Source organism: Gekko japonicus, unplaced genomic scaffold (assembly GCF_001447785.1).
Source record: "Gekko japonicus isolate JY-2015 unplaced genomic scaffold, Gekko_japonicus_V1.1 scaffold446, whole genome shotgun sequence".
Taxonomy (NCBI): domain Eukaryota; kingdom Metazoa; phylum Chordata; class Lepidosauria; order Squamata; family Gekkonidae; genus Gekko; species Gekko japonicus.
In genome coordinates, this window is record NW_015168058.1 from 285,018 (window position 1) to 302,413 (window position 17,396).

A 17,396-nucleotide genomic window follows, 5' to 3' on the forward strand; every position below is an offset into this window, starting at 1 on the left:
TCAATTTCCGGGACCCCTTGAAACCGTAGAACCAAATTTGCTTTATCCATTTGTAGCTGTAAAAGCTTTGACTCTTCTGTAGCTTGCTTCATTTCCATCTTTTGCACCTTTTTCTTAACTTTTTTAGTAGTGACATCCATTTCCTTCACCTTCTCTCCCACTTGCTCTGTTGCTTTTAAGGATTGAGTCAGTTGCATCTGCTGCGCTGCGACACTCTGCCCAATTACTGACAGCTGTTAATGCCAGTTATCTCGTCCAGCAGGGGGCGCAGGGAGTCAGCTAAGAGTTTTGAGAGCTCAGTGACCTCATCCGTTTGAGGACTGGCCCCTAGTTTCGATTTCAACAGCTTCTCTTTCTCCGGTTTCTTCCCCGCCATCTTTTTGGATTTGTTTACTTTTCAAAGAAGTTGTTAAAGTTTCTGATATTCGCCCAAACACTTTTCTGCGCTCTGGTAAGTCTCTTAAAACAGTTTTAGTCGCTTATTTTTCTGCTCCCCCCTCTTTCCTTCCGTGTTTTGTCTATGCGTTTGGGAGGGATCCCTCCCCCGCTCGGTTTCCCGTTGCTCTTTAGGGGGGGCAGCTTCTTTTTATATCTTCATGCTCGCTTCAACCCGACTCACAGTTTGTTGTTGGCCATTCGGCCTCGCTCATCATCATTTATTTTGCCCGATCTCCAATGCTTGTCTCAGTCAGCAGCACTCGTACCATGTGGTCACTCAGCGGCAGGACCTTCAGGGCGGAGGGGCGCCTCAATTCTCCAGCTTTCGGCCATCGAAGAGGTCGCCCCTCAAAAGACCCCTGGCTGGGAGCCTTTTACCAAGGCTCCGGGGGGGGTCACGACCCGTCGGACCCCCTCCCACACGTTGGTCTGCAGTCTACATCCTCGGGACGTCCGGGAGATGTGTCTGCCTGCGTGTCGCCATAAACCGGAAGCCAGCACAAAATAGCTTTCAATACCCCATTGGGACAGTTTGAATACCTGGTGATGCCATTTGGGGGTTAGTGGGGCCCCCCAGGGTTTTAATGAACTTAATCAATGAAGTGTTACACAAGCATTTATTCAAGGGGGTGCTAGTTTATCTGGATGATATCTTGGTCTATTTGAAAGATAAAAGACTCACATGTAAAGTTGGTCAGGGAGGTTCTCAAAACCCTTTAAAAGCACCGGCTCTTTGTCAAGCTCTCCAAGTGTGAGTTTCATAAGGATGAACTGCATTTCCTGGGAGATCAGATTTTGGGGGAGGGACTGGGCATGGACCCCATAAAGTGCATGATGTAGTGGGGTGGCAGGCTCTTCGAACCCGTGCCAGCTCCAATCATTCCTTGGGTTCACAAATTTATACCGTGCATTCATCCCAAACTTCACCTAGGTGGTTTTGCCCCTTACTGACTTGTTAAGAACCAAGGGGAAGGGTCCTGACAGTAGCAAGCCAAGTACCAAGCTGGACTGGACTTTGGGGTGCCAGCAGGCATTTGAAAGGCTCAAGGAGCTGTTTATCTCTGAGCCCATTTTACACCATCCTGACGAAAGCAAGCTGTTTGTGATCCAAGCTGACGCCTCCGATGTGAATCTGGGGGGCATCCTGCAACGGGGTGAGGATAGAAAGCTCCACCCCCTGGCGAAAGATAAAAGACTCACATGTAAAGTTGGTCAGGGAGGTTCTCAAAACCCTTTAAAAGCACCGGCTCTTTGTCAAGCTCTCCAAGTGTGAGTTTAATAAGGATGAACTGCATTTCCTGGGAGATCAGATTTTGGGGGAGGGACTGGGCATGGACCCCATAAAGTGCATGATGTAGTGGGGTGGCAGGCTCTTCGAACCCGTGCCAGCTCCAATCATTCCTTGGGTTCACAAATTTATACCGTGCATTCATCCCAAACTTCGCCTAGGTGGTTTTGCCCCTTACTGACTTGTTAAGAACCAAGGGAAAGGGTCCTGACAGTAGCAAGTCAAGTACCAAGCTGGACTGGACTTTGGGGTGCCAGCAGGCATTTGAAAGGCTCAAGGAGCTGTTTATCTCTGAGCCCATTTTACAACATCCTGACGAAAGCAAGCTGTTTGTGATCCAAGTTGACGCCTCTGATGTGGCTATGGGGGGGGCATCCTGCAACAGGGTGAGGATAGAAAGCTCCACCCCCTGGCATATGTGTCTAAGAAGTTCTCCCCCAAGGAGCGTAATTGGGCTGTTTGGGATAAAGAGGTGGATGTCATCAAACTGGCCCTCATGACCTGGAGGCACTGGCTGGAGGGGGTGAGGGTGCCGTTCAAAGTATGGACGGACCACGAAAACCTGGAGGCATTATGCACGCCCAGGCGCCTAAACGCCAAGCAGCTCCACTGGGCTGATAAAGGGAGAGCTCCTGAATGGGAGTTGCAACCTGGGGACTCATTGTACCACTCCACAAATAATCTGAAGGGGCTCCAGCCGGGGAGGAAACTGGAGTGGAAGTATACTGGCCCATTCAAGGTGCTGAGAGTCTTGAACAAAGTGGTTGTGGAACTTGATTTACCCAAGACTCTGAGGCATAGTCACCCTCTATTTTGTTTCAGTTTACTAAAAAGGGATCCGGGACCGAACAAGTGGAGACCACGTCCAGCTGCTCCACCTCCTCTAATGGTGGATGGTGAACCCCACCAGGAGGTGGAAGAGATCCTCAATTCTAAGTTGAAATGGAACCGACTATACTACTTGATTAAATGGAAGGACTTTGATGAATTGCATAATGAGTGGGTGAAATGTAAACATGTTAGAGACTCCTCTCTAACCCATGCATTCCATAACAAATCCCTCACAAACCAAAGGGGTTAGGGCTCTTGGGGGGGGGCAGTATGTCAGGCTCAGTATTCATTTTATAGTTTGCCTGCCATAGAGAAAGGAGGAGGGGAAGAGGGGTGTGAAAACCAAATGCTTTTGTTTTCCTAAATGCTTTGATGTGTCTCAGAGACCTGTTGTTTTGCCTTATTTCTGTAGAGGGGTACGTGCTTAGTGGGGGGGGGGGTGGTGAATACTCAACTGTCAAAACCTGTTCCCTAAAAATGTATTCAGTACATTTATATGCCACCTATCTCCTCATGATAGAATACATTGGATTCCCCGACAGTCCCATCTAGGTACCATCCAAACCCAAAAGTCCTTGGTTTCAGTAAGATTGCTGCATCATATGCCTTCAGATATACTCCAAGACTTCATCCTATGTATTGGTGGATGAAGCCCTGACCTCTTTAGTGGAAGAACCCACATATGGGTGGCAAAGGGCTCACAAAACAGTATCAGCCATGACATTCAATCATCCACCACCAAACCAAATCAACCACCACAAAGCTTCTCATCTCCTTACCCTGTCCACAAAACACCTTGCAACGGCAACAGGGTCATTGTGGCAGCTGTCCAGGTCCTGCAGGAGTTCACTGAGTGAGGGAGAAAGAATAGTCAATCAGCCAGCCCTGAGACCCCCATTTTTGTCTTGGTTTGTTCCCTCTTTTGCACACGTATACACCTCAGTGTTGGCCTAGAATTGTCAATCAATCAATCATCAGTCTTTATTGCATTAACAAAGAAAAGCCATAGCAACAATACAGAATAAGGTGGAGATTCCACCAAGATAAAACTAAAAGGGACAAACAAAATAATTAAAAAATTTAAAAAATTCCAATTAGTATTAAAATACAAATACAAATACGGAACCATGCATCCATGGTTCCGTGCACCATGGTGTTTAGTCATGCCGGCCACATGACCATGGAAACGTCTTCGGACAGCGCTGGCTCTTCGGCTTTGAAACGGAGATGAGCACCGCAACCCTAGAGTCGGATACGACTGGCTTTCGAGCAAGGGAACCTTTACCTTTACCTTTACAAATACAAAATCATCAAAATTGTGTATCTAAAAGTAAGAGAGAAAGACCTTATAATCCAGAGACAAATAAAAGATGACAACGTTTGACCCGGAGTGAAGCAGTCACAGGTCAGACATCCTATGGTCAGCAATGCCCCCATCCTCTTTTTATCCTTCATAACGGGGGCAGCAAACCTTGTCATTTGGAGAGTAATGAATTTGTCTCTATCTGTCAGTAATACAACGAATTTCTCCTAAGCTGACCTTCCTAGGAAACTGGATATTATGGTCCACAAAAATCTATTACATTCACCCCTATATCTTGTACATTGAAATGTGACATGGGATAGATCCTCCATAGACCTTTGATCACAGGAGCAGACTCTTTTCCTATATGGTATCCCATTAAAATGGCCTTTTAAGACTCTGAGTGGTAAAATATCTACGTGTGCCTCTTGGTAAAGGCCCTTCTGTACTTGCAATTTCTTAAACTGGTAAAGTACACTGAAGGAGTCAGTGGGGAGGGAGGACTGATGAAGGGAGCCTGAACTTCAGTGATGTCAAAGGGCAGTGAGTCAGGCCAAATAAGGACAGGGATGCAGGGCAGCTCCTCCATCAACCATGCAAAAGCCCACACTGAAAGGGATTCATTCAAAGGCCATTTCCCCCAAATACCCTGAAGCCTCCTCCCAGATAATCTGATCTCTAGTAACAACCCAGATTTCCAAAACAATGGGCTGATTCCAGCAGTTGACTCACAATGACTGCACAGGTAAGTACACAGATCTAACTTCTCATTCTCCCCGAGGGAACTTTTCTGACACTTCCCCATGCCAAAAGGAAAACTCCCCCTACCATATGTAGACAAAGGATGTCTTTTCAGGCTGGCTCATCTTTGAAAGATTGCATTTTTATTATCCCAGCATTCTGAAGCCCACACCCCTTCCCCTCCTAAGCCCAGGTAAAGAAGTATTAAAAGTGACCCCCCTTCAGCCCCAATTTTTTAGCTGGTTTTGGAATTATTCTGTCCCCCCAGGCTCATGTGTTTCCTTGTCTTCTATAGGTTTATTTCCCCTTTTAGGCAGGCAGGTTCTCTGGGGAAAGGTCTTCATGCTTTATTTGCTGCTTTGTGGGTCCCCCCCCCAATTTGGTAACTCTCAGTTTGTTCTACTGTGTTGCATAAATTAATCTGGTTTCTTTTCCATTTATAAAAATCCCCTTCTGTTTGAGTCTTTCCCTCCTCGTTTTCCTGAGTTTTGATCTGATATACAAAGGCTAAGATCCCAAGTATTCAGAATACACGTGTTTGTTCTTGCTACTTTGCATTACAGCCCTGACACATGTACACCTGTTTGGGTAACATGATGGGACCTTTGTCTCAGTGCATTTTATAGTCACAGCAGCAGGACAGTACAGGCTCTCCATACTGCAGGCAAACCACCTCGTTATCCCATCCAACTCCAAATGTAGATGGAGAAAGTAGGCAACAGAGCATGCAAAGATTTGGGCACAGTACCCGCCTGACCACGGAGAGCCTTTCCAGTGTTGCCAAGGAGTGGGAAAACACAGAGAGACGCACCAACTGGTAAAACAACCAATCAGTCCTGCCCAGCTCAGCTCAGCAGCTCTTTTGCATGATTGTGGTGGCCACAGTGAAGCCCTGAGACCCCAGCTAAGAGCATCTCACCACTGCACGGGGTATCTCGAGTGGTGAGGCAGTTTCTGACCCCCGAAGCTTACCATTTAAGCAGACAAAAAAGGGGGGGGACAGAATCCAGGAACACCTTAAAAACTAACAAAATTTATTCCAGCCTAAACGTTCAGGAGGCAGAGCCTCCTTAATCAGATGCATTTAAGGGCCCCAGTGTTCGAGAATTACAACTGATTAGAGATGTAAAATTTCCGGAAATTTTGAAGCTCGGAAAAAAACCCGTTTTTTCCCCATTTTTTTCTGGAACAAAATGGAAATTTTCGGAAAAATTCAAAAAAAATGCTACATTAGCATTTCTTTTGTCTTTTCTAGATTGAAAGTCATTCTGTTACTTTAGGAACATAAAATATGACTATGGACATTTTTACTTGGCATGAAATTATCACAACTAGCATATTAAAAATATAGTGTATCCAAACAATTATTACAAACAGAATACCCACCCACATGCAAAAACAAAACTGAAACTTTTTTATTTTCTTCTGACAATAGCACCTCCTAAAGGAAGAAATGCATCTTGCTCTTGCATTGGAGAGTTCAGTTTGTAACCTAGGACTTGTTTCTCCTCAGTGCACAGAAATTAGATCAGTCTGATACCATATATGTATATTTTAGAAATAATTTGGAAAATATTTGAACACTTTTTCTTAAAATATTTTATTCATCATGTTAAAATAAAATCTTCCATAATCAATTTATTTTATTTTATTTTTTCTATTTTTCCAATTTTTTAGAAAAAAACAAAAAGGCTTCAGGAAAAAAACAGGGAAAAAAAACGTTTTTTTCCTGAATTTTTCCGTTTTTTTCCCGGGCCTTCACATCTCTACAACTGATCTCCATCCTGACTACAGAGAGCCGCTTAGAAGGGCAGACTCTACAGCCCCACAACCCCGCTGAGCTCCCTCTCCTGCCCAGATGCCACCCTCCCCAGGCACCGCCTCCACACTGCCAGGAACTGCCCAGGCTGCATTCTGACAACCACTTTTGACACTGCAATGTGAATTCACCAGGCTAATTTATACACACAACCAAAAGAAGTGGAGAAACAGCTGCCCAAGACTGGAGAAAGACTAAACCTTAGGTGCCTAATAAGCCAAAAGTACAACCGGGGATTTGAACTTGGTCGGTCACTTCTCCAGCCTGTTTTCACTGCTTCCTCACAACAGAGCTTTTGCTTCCCTACTCTGGGACTGAAGCGGCCTCTCTACCCAGCTACGGGTTTCCGCTGCTAAATCCTCTCCCCACCTCCAGTCAGGTCTGCTCAGCAATGCCGAGATACACACCACAGATCAAACACTCATGCCAGTAATTTTAGAGCTTGGGGAAAAGTCACCTGGCTTGATTTACGTGAAAGAACACTGTGGCACCCACTTTCTAGTAATTGAAGAGCTAGAGAAAAAGAGGACCTAATTCTTCTTGCATGGATTTATCATAACTTTAACTGCTTGCAATTTGAAGCCTGCAAGCAAGACTGCCTTGATAATCCAGCATAGGTGTATAATCTGCCCCCTGCATAGGTGGTATAATTTGCCTCCTGCCGCACTGAATCACAAAATTAAACAGATTCTAAGTCCATGGATGAGCAGTAGTGGCACAGGTGCTGTTCCAAGAAGGGTCCAATGGGAGTAATACACAGCTAGCAAATGTTAGTAGAACTGTGTTGATGGAGAAAAATGGTGGTAAGGGACAGAAAATAAATATCATGCCAGTGAGATTGTCTGACAACCAGTGGGGGACCAGGTGGGGCGGGGACGTAGCAGGGTGGCCCTCAGCGATGGCATAGCATCGCTTCTGGGTTTTCCTGGAAGTGATGTCACACATCTCTAGGAATCACTGGAAATGCTATGGTAAAGCTAACAGCCGATTCCTACAGTAACAATCCGCAGGCTTACCCTTGAAGCTGACCCGGAAATTACAGCTGGTGCAAAATGCGGCAGTTCACTTGCTATTGGTGACGCCTGTATGGGCTCACCTTTGGCAGGTGCTCCGCCAATTGCATTGGTTACTGGTTGCGTTCCAGATCCGCTTCAAGGTGTTGGTAATAACCTTTAAAGCCTTACATGGCCTGGGACCAACATACCCGAGAGACCGCCTCTCCTCGTACACACCCCGAAGAGCATTACGCTCCATGGATCAACATCTCCCGGAGGTCCCTGGCCTGAAAGATGCCGTCTTGCTCAACCAGGGACAGGGACTTTTCCGCCCTGGCCTCTGCCTGGTGGAACATGCTCCCCATGGAGATCAGGGCCCTGCGGGATCTTCTTCAATTCCCCAGGGCCCGTAAGACGGAGCTCTTCCGCCAGGCCTTTGGCTGAGACAGCGGACGTCCAATGTACCCTGAGGTTCTTGTCACCCATTAACAACTGCTGGTCACTATTTACATCTTATTATGGGCCAAGACCTCTCGCAACCATTAATTTTTCTACGTAGGGCTGCCAAGCCGCGGCAGAGGATCCGCACGTCTTCACAGGATCCCTGCTGCGGGGGACAGCGATACGCGTTGCACCACCGTCGCCAGGATGTGACGCATAGCGTCACATCCTGGCGACGGCGGTGCAACGCGTATCACTGTCCCCCGCGGCAGGGATCCTGTGAAGACGTGCAGATTCCCCGCCGCGGCTTGGCAGCCCTATTTCTACTGTAGGGCTGTGGCCACCATTTTAAAGTATATTTATTGTACTAATGAAATGTTTTTATTGTATTGACAAACTGCTGTTACCTGCCCTGAGCCTGCTTGTGGGAAGGGTGGGCTAAAAATAAATAAATAAATAAATAAATACTTCTAGATTTTCTCAGAAGTGATTTCACACCATTGTTGACAGCAATTTTTTCCCTCTCAAAGGCTGCTTTGTGTGCCAGTGGGTGCCTGCCTACCCTCCATGCCAGCTTCCTGTCTGTCTCATTGTCATGCCTGCTCTGTAGATGCTACAGAACGAGATGGTAGAAAAGACCGTACCACTTGAGACTGTAGGTGGGGCTCACTTTTGAATGCTACCTTATATTAAGAAAACCCTACAAGGAGAAGGCTAGCACATCAGGGAGCAGGCTGGGCTAAATCCTTTTATCCCCTCAGTACTGATCTGTTTTTTATTAGCAGTGAGTTTTCGGTAGCATCCTCAGTAGCAGGCTAGGCGCATCAAAAGTTCCAAAGCAGAAGCACACAGACTTAACCTTTATCCCAGCGTTACACACCTCCCCTGGCAAACCAGCAATCTGATCTTATTCATCCATTACAGTAACTAATGGAGCTATCCTACATGAATTTGTCAAATCCCCTTTTAAAGCCATCTAAGCGGTGGCTCAAGTGGTTAAGACGCTGAACTGCAGGCTGTGGAAGGTCGGTAGTTCAGCAGTTCAAGACCCGGGTGCCGCATGACGGAGTGAGCTCCCGTCTCTAGTTCCAGCTCCTGCCAACCTAGCAGTTCAAAAGCAAGAAATTGCAAGTAGATAAATAGGGACCACTTCGGTGGGAAGGTAACAGCGTTCCATGCGCCTTGGTGTTTAGTCATGCCGGCCACATGACCATGGAAACGTCTTCGGACAGCGCTGGCTCTTTGGCTTGGAAACGGAGATGAGCACCACAACCCTAGAGTTGGATTCGACTGGCTTTCGAGCAAGGGAACCTTTACCTTTACCTTAAGTAGCTGCCATCACTACATCAGATAGAAGCAAGTTCCACAAGCAAATTATGTGTTGTGTGAAGTACTTTTTAAAATCTGTCCTGAATCTACTACCCATCAACTCTTTGAGTGCCCATTAGTTCTAGTATTTGGGGGAAAGGGAGAAAATCCACAAATCATGTATTCATTTTATAAACCTCTATCTTGACACTACCACCGGTTGTCTTTTTTCTGCACTAAGAAGTCCCAAACTCTTTGTTGTTCCTCATTTTGGTTGCCCTTTTAGGTACATTCCCCAGGTCTACAATATCCTTTTGAGACAGGGTGACCAGAACTGTAACACAGGATTCCAAATGCAGCCATACCATACTTCTATGTAACAGCATTATGATACTAGCCATTTTGTTTTTCCTAATAAGACCCAGCACAGAATTTGTCTCGCACACTGAGTAGATATTTTCATGGAGCGATCTGCCATAGTCCCAAGAGGTTTCCTGGTCTGCCTCCAGTCATTCAGACTCTCACCTATGATCAACACAAGTCAACTCCTTCCTCTCGTGATTCTACTATGCTATGCTGCTGTATTGTACAGATCAAGGCTGAGCTTAGGGCCACGCGTGGAAGATCACCTGCTTTGTTTATTTTTAAACTAAGATGGAAAATCAATAAGAAGAAATGGGAAGAAAGAGAGGAGAGGCCATCGAAGCCGTGGTGGCCACACATCACACTCACCTATTTAACTCGTAGATATCCTCAATGTTTCCAAAGAGTGCGCTGACTTGTTCTGGCCGCAGGAGCAGCTCTTGGGTGTCTATGATCTTCCCTAAGTAATTCTGTAAAATCACATCAAGCCATGAGCATTACCACATAGGAAGCAGGCAAACAGGACAAAACACCAAGACTTGCAACTGCCTAAATATGTAGAAGCGATGGGAGCAGCAACCCAATCAGTTCCTCTGGGGATATTATATTCAAGGCAGAACCCATAGCTCTCATTAGACACTGGGAAAGCAGATTTTTACATCCCAACACAGGCAGGGGTTATTACCAGAACTAAACACACCTTTGGGCAAAGCATACAGACAAATGGCATTCACAGTAGTATACACAATACTGTTCACATGCTGTGTGCTAAGGCAGACAGTAACTCCTCGTGTCTCTAGGAAAAAACTGTCAGCGTACCCTCCTTGTGGAAGAGTGTCAAGACTACTGCTGAGAGAAAAGCACGAGAACACTACCCAGTGAAATACCCAAGGCCGAAGGCCTACAGCGCATCCTAAATTCTTTCCTAGGTCGGGAACAGCTGTAGCTACAGGAGACAAGATTCCAATGCCAAGACCCAATGAAGGGAAGCCCTTATGACAATAGGCAATGATTATGTCCACCTATGAAGCCCACCAAGACCCTTTGATCAAGCTATCAACTCTGCACCATAGCACCTCTCCTTCCTAAGTAGGCTGATGGGGCACAAAAGAACTTGGGAAAATCCTTAGGAATGACAGAGGACTTTCCCAAGGTCCATGACATTTCTTCAGCATTCTTTAAACACATCTTAAAGTCATGCCTGTTTAATTTCATACAGAAATATATGTGTAACAGAGCTACTTTGACAGGTTATTTTTGTTGTGCTTTATCTGTGCTCCTGCAGAGTGTGGGGGGTTGGACTAGATGACCTGCAAGGTCCCTTCCAACTCTAACATTCTATGATTCTAGGATTCGATCTAATTTCCTGTATTTTAACTGGAGATATGATAGAGACAGAGGATACCGTGGATAAGATGATACATTAGTCTATTTTCAGTACCATTCTATGCAAAGTTACGCAGTCTAAACCCAATGAAATTAACGGACTCAGAGTGGAGTACACCTGCATAGGATTGCACTGTTAGACATGTTATGACCGACAGACAACAGTCAGTGGCTGGCTATTATTACAGCATGTTTGCTTTTTTTCATTCCATCTAAAGAAGATTGATTTTTGAAGACAGTCTTGCTTCTCTCCCCACCAATGCTCCCTCAAAGCTGTCGAGTCTTATGAGCAAAAATTCTACTTTGTGAGCTACTGGCCCTAAAGTTGTGAGCAAACAATTTGGCTACTGCATAAATTAGTTTGCTCTGGAGCCCTCCTTCCTGAGCTAAGACAAAAATGTGTGAGTCGGAGGCTAAATAACTGTGAGCTAGCTCACACTAACTCAGCTTAGAGGGAACACTGCTCCCCACTATGGAAGATTTATCCTTAAGTGAAATGAATACATAAAAAATGAATAATTTATCTTTAAAGCTCTTCTGCATGGTTTAAAGACACATAGTTTTATAGCATTTGTATTTATCACTGTAGACTACTTTGAACCAAGAGGGAATGGCATGATATGAAGTGTTTTTTTAACAATAATTAAGTGCACTGTGTACCGACAGATTAAGGATGATTCCTCTTCATTCTAAGAGGCATGCATGATGGCACACAGACTCACCTCTACAATGCTTCGTAAATCCCGCACGTACATACGTTCTGATTCCACAATCTCCAGCACCACACGCTCCAGGTAGCTTAGTTTGGAGTGGGAGACAGCGGAAGCCAGGGAAGGGCTCCTCAGGCCTCGCCAGGTCCCCGAAGAGGCATTGTTGTTGGCATTGTGTAGCAGTCCAGCCTTCAGGGAGGCAGCATCAGCAGGTGTCTGTGTGATGTCATTCCAATCCTCCATAATGCGGCTAACATTGGTTACGTGAACAATCAGTTGCTCCACAGGGTGTGCTGAGGAGTTCAAGCCCGACGAAGCAGGTGCTGGAATCCTGTCATCTCTGCCAGCAGAGGGAGAAGCCAGGAGCCAGGTCAACTCTGTGAAAAACCACAGCTTGTTAAGATACATGGACAATTTATTATGCAAGTTACATCAGATATATAACTGGAGAGAGTGAAAAGTGGATTGATTACAAATGACACATATATTAGTGGGGGTGTTGCATTTCTGCTTAGCATATTTATGCAGCTAACTTATTTTCTATAACTTTTTGCAAGATTCCTATGCAAAACATGAAAATAGAAAATTGGCACTGTAACTGGGGGAGGGGGGGCTATGGTTCAGTGGTAGAGCATCTGCTTGGCATGCAGAAGGTCCCAGGTTTGTTTCCCCAACAAGTCCAGTTAAAAGGATTATGTAGTAGGTGATGTGGGAAACCTCTGCTTAAGACCCTGTACAGTAGCTGTCTGTCTGAGTGTACAATACTGACCTTAATAGACCAATCCTCTGATTCAATATACGTGATCAACAATCAATGATATCATACTTCAGTGTGAAAAGTCCTTATTACAAAGTTCCATGAAGACTCTAGGTGGCCAGTGCACTATTCCGGAGTGCCATTGGGTTTCCTTGATCTTCGTCAGGACCGCTTAAATGGAACCAAAGCTTTCAATAATTAAACAAAACAGTTCAAAAACACTTTAGCCACCTGGAGTCTTGTAATAAGGACTTTTCACACTGAAGTGTGATATGTATTGATGATCACATATTGTGTGCTGTTCCAAACAACTGTACTTTTTGTGGAACTATTGTAGAATATGATTAAAAGTCCTAATATATATTTTGAAGAAATTTTGCGCGGTGCTCATTTTGCTACATTATTATATTTCACCATGGTCCCTATATTCATGGTCTGATTCAATATAAGGCAGCTTCATATGTTCATGTGATTTAAATCAAGATCTTCGTAATAACTCCTTTAAATCATGATTTAAACCACCAAGAAAAGGGACTGACTCAAATCCAATTTCCAACTCTGTTTCCTGAGAAAGCAGGTGTACTAGCCGATTGCTATTAATAATTAATATATATGTACTACTAGGAGTAAGGCCCATTGTGGAAAGAAATACAACGAGCTCTAGAAGGAAGCTCCAGGTGAGTGTCCCGGCTGTAGCTGGTGGGGCAGCAGAGGGAAGGGGGAAATTGAGGGAGGCAAGCCATGTTTCTTTCCTTCTGCTTAGCTATAAGGCAGGGCTGTCTCAAGTCATTTTGCTGCCCCAAGTGGGTAGAATGGGAGGACAGCCTCATGGTAACAGGTATGGTTCCCTCCACCCCTGACTTATGTTGATTTGGGGTTATGCAGTGGCAGCTAAGGTAGAAAAGCACCTCCTCCTATGCCACGTCTTCTGGGTTCCAAGGGTCTGGAAAGCGGTTCCATAGCCAGTTATAGGGTTACCAACTCTGGGTTGGGAAACACCTGTAGATTTGAGGGGTAGAGCCTGGGGAGGGAAGGGGTGCGGAGGGACCTCAGCAGGATATAATGACATACAGTCCACTGGCCAAAACAGCCATTGTCTCCAGGAGAACTGATCTTGGTCATCTGGACATCAGTTGTAATAGCTGGAGATCTCCAGGTGCTGCCTGGAGGTTGGCTTATGTTAATTTGGGGCTATGTGTCACGGGCTGGAGTGCAGGCAGGGCGAGAGAGGGGTAGTCCGGGTCCAGTCCAAGGTCAGGAGCCAAAACACCAGAGTCTAGAGCACGGACCAAGAGCGTTGTCGTCAAAGCCGGGGTCAAGGAACCAAGAATTCAAAGCGGGAAGCAGGAATCAGGAACACGGGCGAGGTGGGTGCAGCGCGTCGTCGAGCTGACTAGTTGCTAACACAAGGGATTGACCGAGAGTGAGGAGCTAAATACCCCTCCGGGCTGTTGTCAATTACCGGCCGGCTCCTCTTAGAACTCAGGGCTGAGAGACCACCTGCTGCACAGGCGCACCTCTCGCCATTGGGATGCCAAATTCCGCCGGCGCTGATCTCGCAAACAGGCCACCGGTGGGGGCGAATCAGGGGGGCTGTTTGACATGCATTGTTTCACCTCAGCTGTTACTGGAGCAGCCTCTACGGCTTCATTGAGGCCAGGTGTAGCTTCTGCCGGAATTGGGAGCTCATCCTCGGTAGTAGTCATGACACTATACAGTGGCAACTAAGGTAGAACACCTCCTCCTATGCCATGTTTTCTGGGTTCCAAGGGTCTGGAAAGTGGTTCCATAGCCAATTACATTGTTGCCAACTCTGGGTTGGGAAATACCTGTAGATTTGAGGGGTAGAGCCTGGGGAGGGCAGGGTTTGGGGTGGGGAAGGACTTCAGCAAGGTATAATGCCATAGAGTCTACTGCCCAAAGCAGCCATTGTCTCCAGGAGAACTGATCTTGGTCATTTAGAGATCAGTTGTAATAGACGGGAAATTTTCTGTAGGGTAAATGATATCCTGTGGCTGGGGAACACAGTGATTTCTGGGAGATCTCCAGGCCCCACAGGGAGATTGACAACTCCAGTGACCGTTTAAGGGAAGATTGGGATATGTATTTTACCTCAGGACACATTCAATTACTCCCAACAGCAACAGCAAACTGTTTAGAATGTTGGAGGTGGGACTCAGACAATGCAGCCAGTGGATAGGGACAGCTTCTGAGTGACACATCATGGAGCCAACTGATTTAGGAGCATGTGGAATGTTCAGAAAGTGCCACCCCACTTCACAATTATATATAAGGAGTGATATGTTTGCAACTAAATAGAGGCATTATAGTACCCAGGAGTACAATCCAAAATTTCAGTTCATACAATCTATGTAGCATGTGCCTTTTGCACTACAGAACTTGTACTGGTTTAAGGAAGCAATTTCAGGCAAGGAGTCATATTATGTGTATGCCCTTATATATATTAGGGCATAAGATCATTGACTTGAAGGCAATGGATTGGATCCTGTGAAGCATGAGCAAAACTGCAACCAAGTGAGACCTCCAAAAAACTGATGCTAGAAGTCACAGTGCCCATGTGGACAAAAATCCATGTAGCTGTTGGGATGGGGGCTGTAGAGGGAAGGGAACAAGGAGAAATGGCAACCATGTTCTTATTTTGCCAGTGGGCGATTTCACTCAGTTCCCTTCACTCAGTTTCCCCTCCTTACCACAGTCCCCAAGTACAGTGATTTTTTTCCTTTATTTAGAAAGAAAATATCATCTTACAGGAGTAACTAACACACCTATAATCTTAATTCAATTTAATTAATAACAGAAGTCATAAGCAATCAAAAGACAGAGAACACTTCCTGTAAAATAGTGAGCTTCATCATTATAGAACCTTCTTTAACTTTCTCCACCCACTCCTGCATATCTGGTGTCATGTTTTGCATCCAATACCAAGCAAAACCAAGTCTCACAGTTGTGATTAAAGAACTGGCAGACATTTCACAGGAAAACTAGATACATAATTCAATAGAAAGATCTCTGGATTTAAAGGGACATTAATCCCTAATCCTCTCCTCAATTTTCCACATATATCAATTCATGGTATGCCTGTAAGATGGGGATCGAAAAACTACCCATGTTCTGTGCAATTTGCCCCCTAATTTTAGGCTTCTTACCTCCACAGATGAATGCATTGATCATTGCTTGTCACACACCCAAAACAGCCCTGGGTATTATTACAGGAATATTTGCCAGCAAATATCACTTTCATTTTGATTGCATTTATGCAGCCCATAATGGAAAGATTAAGAGATTTACAACTATGTGGCATATCTTTAATGTCTGTGATTACTGATTTATAATTACTCTTCCAGACTTCAGAATTACCTCTTCCAATTTTAACTCCTAAATATGTTATATAATAATCATTGAATTGAATATTTGAAAACAAATTTGATGAGGTTATATCAGAAAAACTTCAATTAAGCAATGCAGCTTCTGTTTTCTCTACATTAAGTTTATACCCCACAACCTTGGAAAAAAGGTAAACTATCCTCTTTAATTCCTGAATGGCGCTATCTGGGTTCATCATAAAGACTACAATATCATCTGCATAAAAAATTAATTTAACTTGTTGGGGACCAATTTTAATACCTTTAAACTGCACAGATTCTCTAATCATGGTTGCTAATGATTCCAAAGAGATTAAAAAGTAAGGCAGAAAGTGTGCAATTTGATCTGAGATAACAAGGAGTTACGTAGTGACAACTGCACCATTGATCTAGAATATATGATCTTAGCCCAATCTGTACCAAAACTCACTGCTGATAAACAGCACAATATGTATCTATATTCTACACAACTGAACGCTTTTTCAGCATCAAGGAAGAGAAAAATAGGTTTTAGTCCCTTCTGTTTAACATAATCTGTGAGAATAAAGATTTTTCTGATGTTTAATTACTATGGCTGGCAGCCTAGAATAAAACCAATTTGATCAGCAGCTATATAATTTAGGTATTACAGACTTTGAATAATTAGCTAAGACCATAGTCAAAATTTTGTAATCATAGTTCGCATTTAACAACCTAAGAACTGCTACATATGTCTCACCAACTCTAACGTTAACAGTCTAAGAACTACTATTCTTACCTAAATAACAAACTGAACACTAAAATGGTTTAAACTCATAGTCTGTCAGACTCCTGGGGAAGTTACTCTCAACCACACTGTCTTTGGCAGTGAAAGGCTTTACTGAGATATAAACAAGTTCCAAGACTTAACAGTACTGTGTCAGTTCTGAAGATTTTGGCAGGTACATGCAAAGATATAGGTAATTCAAATATAACCCCTCCTAAGCACCATGCACACGTCACATTCACCCTGCCTAGATCCAGCGTCTCTAACCCCCCTTTCACGTGAGAAATATATGATTCCACTATCTACGAAGCTAGCTGGCACCAGAAGATTCAAGGATGTTCCTCTGTGAATCAAAGAAAGGCTCTTCTTAAGAGTTACGCTCCTACAATAGTGCAGTCACACACTCCACACTCACATTCCCTCCTAAGGAATTCCCCTCCCCCCAGCGTCCATGGCAAACTGAGCAAAGCAAAGCAAGGTTTGACATAGTCAGGACAGGAAAAACATTCCAACTAACTTATACAGGTTTCTCTCAGATCAGAACAAATATTACTAAACAACTAGAGAAAGGCATTGTTTCTGGCCAAGGTCACCGGAAGTCCATGCCTGATGGTAGCACCAGAGGGCTTGCATCTTCTGGTGCCCTCCTTATGGCACTGCACACAGCATGCACTTGTGGTAGGGCCACAGACCACTAGACAGCTGAACAGAGGAGGCCCCAGAAGGGCATCTTCCACTCATCCCCCAGTGCAGCACATCACAGTTCTTGCCGTCTGAGTGGGGATATTCTAGGGCTACCTTCTATTTCTAGGACACTTGGATATGAAAGAAGTTATCTTGCACAGATGCAAGGATGGCCCGCAGTGAATTCTAGCCCTACTGGAAGCT

At 44.8% G+C, this 17,396-nt stretch overlaps 1 protein-coding gene across 1 annotated transcript in view; it reads right to left on the bottom strand.

Moving 5' to 3' along the window:
* PLEKHG3 (pleckstrin homology and RhoGEF domain containing G3) overlaps positions 1-12,031 on the bottom strand; it is a 58,486-nt gene extending 46,455 nt beyond the window's left edge. The window contains exons 1-4 of the mRNA XM_015414499.1: positions 11,636-12,031; positions 9,897-9,997; positions 3,337-3,406; positions 1,515-1,615 (exon numbers count right to left, since the gene is read on the bottom strand). Coding sequence (XP_015269985.1) covers positions 1,515-1,615; positions 3,337-3,406; positions 9,897-9,997; positions 11,636-12,031 — 668 coding nt within the window. The remainder of the gene's footprint in view (positions 1-1,514; positions 1,616-3,336; positions 3,407-9,896; positions 9,998-11,635) is intronic.
* Positions 12,032-17,396: the final 5,365 nt, after the last annotated feature.